The sequence below is a fragment of the Etheostoma cragini genome, chromosome 1 (assembly GCF_013103735.1).
Source record: "Etheostoma cragini isolate CJK2018 chromosome 1, CSU_Ecrag_1.0, whole genome shotgun sequence".
Lineage (NCBI taxonomy): Eukaryota > Metazoa > Chordata > Actinopteri > Perciformes > Percidae > Etheostoma > Etheostoma cragini.
Genome location: NC_048407.1, coordinates 5,759,637 through 5,763,411, shown reverse-complemented (window position 1 = coordinate 5,763,411; position 3,775 = coordinate 5,759,637). Strand labels below are relative to the sequence as shown.

Below are 3,775 nucleotides of genomic sequence, written 5' to 3'. Positions count from 1 at the left end.
CCCATTTTAGCTGAAACCATGTGGCCCATTTTACCTCAGTGGGTTAAGGTAAATTGGGCCGCTAAGAAAAACATCACTTTTACAAAAAAATAAGTTCATATACCAAACTAACTGGTGGATGCCATCAAGACAGATATTCAGCAGAGTTTTTTTTATGTGCATGTTTGTTTTTTATAGATTTATCATCCTTATAATAGTTTAGTTAGATTTGATATGCCAGGCTACTTACCATGCAGCTTTCTGGTGCAGTCTTGATTTGAACTATTGCCCCGCCCACCATAGCAACCATAAACCAATCAAATCACCTGTTACTTGTCAAGCACAGTTATGACAACAGTCTGAAATCCTTTGCAGTCATTAGGCTCGTTTGAGATGAACTGCGCCTCGCCTGTAAAGTGGACGAGAGCAGGCGGCAGCAGCGGGGGCGGGGACAAAAAGCTGCGGGAAAGTCGGACACGTTTTCCGTTAGCCTTCAAAGCATGTAAAAGGAAGTTACAAACGTGTTTACATCCTGTTTGATCATCTGTAGGCTACCTGTAGTTTGCAAAAATGGTTGAGGAAATCGCATATGCGTTTTTGATGGCTGAGGAAATTCAGTATGAAGAGATGCCCCTTCTTATCCACGAAGATCGACTTCAACAGAGAAGGTGATTTAACGCTTAACATTTCAAAGAATAGTGCATACGTGGGCACAGTTCATTTAACCTAACGTTAGTGATTTCATTTTTCTGATCGCATTCAGTAAAAGCACTTAACAGTTTTGATGATGCCCCTTAATGATCAAGTAACATTTTTCAACTTTATTGGCAAATTAAAACATTAATAAAAACAAATGAATAATAGTGGAATATATTATATATAATAATGTTTATTGTCACGCTGTTTAAGAGAGGGTTCGATAATTATTTCCTAAAAAGTTGTTAGCAACCATATTAATGAAATAACGGCTCCAGGAAGCACAATAGTTTTTTTATAACTCTGTATAAAATCAGTGTCATTATTCTTCTCCTAGGTTGATTCCTAAAATACCACATTTTGTTGAGCAAGTCGTACCTTTGTACAGTGTGACTGACTTTAAAAGTCATTTCAGACTGTCGAGAGGACAAGTAGAGGTAAGTCTAGGAAGATCATCTTATTCATTTTAGTACGCTATTCTCACTGACATTTGTAGCCTATACGTACATTTGATCATTTATTCTTCTTTGCTACAGGATGTTATGAGGATTTTGGGACCCTTTTATACGAACAGACAACATACCAAGTTGCCGGTTACCCACGCTGTTCTTGCCTGCCTGTGGACTCTAGCCAATCAGGAGTCGTATAGGGGTGTTGCAGACCGATTCAACATTTCAAAATCCACCATGTCAACCCATCTCCATCACTTCTGTTCCCTGGTCTACACACATCTGTCACATCACATTTCATGGCCCACAGGGGAAGCACTGAACACATCACAATTACATTTTCAAACAGCCGGCTTTCCAAATACAGTCTGTGCTCTTGATGGATGTCACATTCCCATCGTCAAACCATTTTGCAACAACCCCATAGCCTATTATAACAGGAAACAGTTTTACTCCATCATTCTCACCGGATTCTGTGACAGCGAGCGCCGCTTTTGTCATGTCAATGTAGGTCACCCTGGAAGTTGGCATGACGCGAGAGCATTTCGAAACACGGATGTAGCAAGGCAACTGGAATTGAATCCTCAGACTCTTGTACCAGAAGGAATGCACATCATTGCTGATTCAGCCTACCCTTTATCACGACATTTGATGAAGCCCTACAGGGATAATGGGCACCTCACTCTTGGGCAAAGGCGCTTTAACTCAAAGCTCAATGCAGCCCGTGTGGCCATTGAGCATGCATTTGGCATCTTAAAGTCAAAGTTCAGGAGGCTGAAGTGTCTGCACATGAAGGAAGTGGCAAACATCAGTGCAGCAGTAACAACATGTTGCATTCTACACAACATTTGTTTGGAGTCTGGTGACCAGGTCAATGAAGATGAGCTGGGTTTTCAACAGGACATCGAAGAGCCACACCCACCACAGCCCCACAACCATGATGCCTCTCATTACAGAGATATGATTTGTGCCCACCTTTAAGGATGAGATACTCTTTAGTTTGAAGTCATACCTTATTTTCTTTTATTTATGTTTGTGAGCTGGTGTGCAGTATGCCACAAGGTCATGTTAGGCACTTCAGGTCAAATGCAAAGTAGTAATACAATATTGCAATGTTTGAAAAGGCACTGAGGATTGCAGCAAATGCGTACATTTTGAGACGGTTACTGTACAGTTTTAATCCTAAGGCATTTTGATTTGAAGTGCCTCTACATCATCAAGACTTCTGCTGTGCCTCTGAGTGGCATCTCATAGTAACTGGGTGGTAAGAACCCAGGCTAAATCAGCAGGGGATCGTGGGAGTATTTCACCACTGGGAATGTGAACCATTTACCACTGCTCACTTTATGGTGTTTCCGTTCCTTTATGTATTAAGACAGACACAGAATATCATTTAACATCTTTTATTTAGAGATTCTTTTAGCAACCCAATAATTTCTTTTTGTTGCTTTCCTATTTCTTTTAGTTGTGTTAAGACCTGCCCGATGCAAGTCACCATTTTTTTTTCATGCAACCTCCTCCTTTTTTCCTTTAGGCGTCTCCACCTTGTTACCTCTGGCCTCACCAGCGACTCCAATGCAGCCGTCCTTCTCTCGGCATGGGACCGGTATGTGTCACGAAATGATGTGCTCTTTTTATGTGTGGTATGTGTAGTAGTGGGGATGGCAGTTGAGGGACCAGGCTGGGGATCTTCATTGTCGGACTGATGAGTTACTTCTGAGGGAGTTTGGAGTGGTAATGTATTCTGACTGGGAAAGAGTGGTGTGGAAATAATGGTGCCTGGTGATGCACTCCCCACTCCTGAACCACCAAATATTTCATCCATTTGCTGCAACAAAGGACAGAGTTAAAATCAAGACAGCCATAAACAGGAATGTTAACTTTTCATTGCAGAATAAATATTCAGTGTCCGAGTGTGCTGAAGAAGCCCTATAGCCATGGGTGGAAAATACTGAGAAATTATGGAAGACTGATAACCTTTCAGAATATCCCTATAACATTTAAGATGTGCATACAGAGCAGGCACTTACCAGGTAATATTCCCAGGTGATTTTGCCCTCTCCTGTTGCCCGAGATCTGTCCTTAGCCCTTTTGTACGTTGTAAGCATGTTGCCAAGTTTCTTTCTTATTTTATCAAGTGTGTAGGTGTATCCTCTGTCTTTGAAGGCATGTTCCAGTTTCTTGTAAAAGGCTGTTTTGTTGTTGTTGTATATGTTGGTGTATTGTCTGGTCAGCTCCAGTAGCAGCAATGTGGTTCTGTGTGTGAATTCTGTAAAACATTGTAGTGTTGTTAAAAGCATTAACATTACATTCTAATCCTTAGATTACAAACTAATTAACTTTACCTGTCCGGGATTCTGGCTGTGAGGATTGAAATGGATGGAAGCTGCCTGACGAGGATGACTGCTGTGGTGGGTTGGTTTCAGGTGTAGGGCTCGGTGTGACAGTTGCCGGCTGTGTATGGACTGGAGTGTGGGTGGGGGGAACTATAGGCTGGGGAGTAGGAGTAGATACAGGGCCTTGGATGAAGGGAGGTTGAGGAGTGGGGATGGAGGACAGGACAGGAGGTTGGGTCACAACCCTTGCTATTTGTGGGTTTACTGCAGAGAAAGAGAGTCAGAACATTGAAAAGAATGGTCAACATGCATATT

General features: G+C 42.0%; 1 protein-coding gene across 1 annotated transcript; it reads left to right on the top strand.

Annotated features, from left to right (window-relative positions):
* Window positions 1-397: 397 nt before the first annotated feature.
* si:ch73-257c13.2 (protein ANTAGONIST OF LIKE HETEROCHROMATIN PROTEIN 1) lies at window positions 398-3,206 on the top strand. The gene is made up of 3 exons (XM_034867934.1): window positions 398-647; window positions 1,013-1,112; window positions 1,212-3,206. The coding sequence occupies exons 1-3, from the start codon at window positions 550-552 to the stop codon at window positions 2,103-2,105; spliced, it is 1,092 nt and encodes a 363-aa protein (XP_034723825.1). The 5' UTR covers window positions 398-549; the 3' UTR covers window positions 2,106-3,206.
* Window positions 3,207-3,775: the final 569 nt, after the last annotated feature.

What these genes read in the sequence shown, in the direction of transcription:
- si:ch73-257c13.2 (XM_034867934.1), top strand. Translation starts at nt 550, where the DNA reads ATGGTTGAGGAAATCGCATATGCGTTTTTGATGGCTGAGGAAATTCAG. An exon ending in GATCGACTTCAACAGAGAAG is followed by an intron (nt 648 to 1,012) that starts GTGATTTAACGC and finishes TTCTTCTCCTAG; the next exon opens with GTTGATTCCTAAAATACCAC. An exon ending in TGTCGAGAGGACAAGTAGAG is followed by an intron (nt 1,113 to 1,211) that starts GTAAGTCTAGGA and finishes TCTTTGCTACAG; the next exon opens with GATGTTATGAGGATTTTGGG.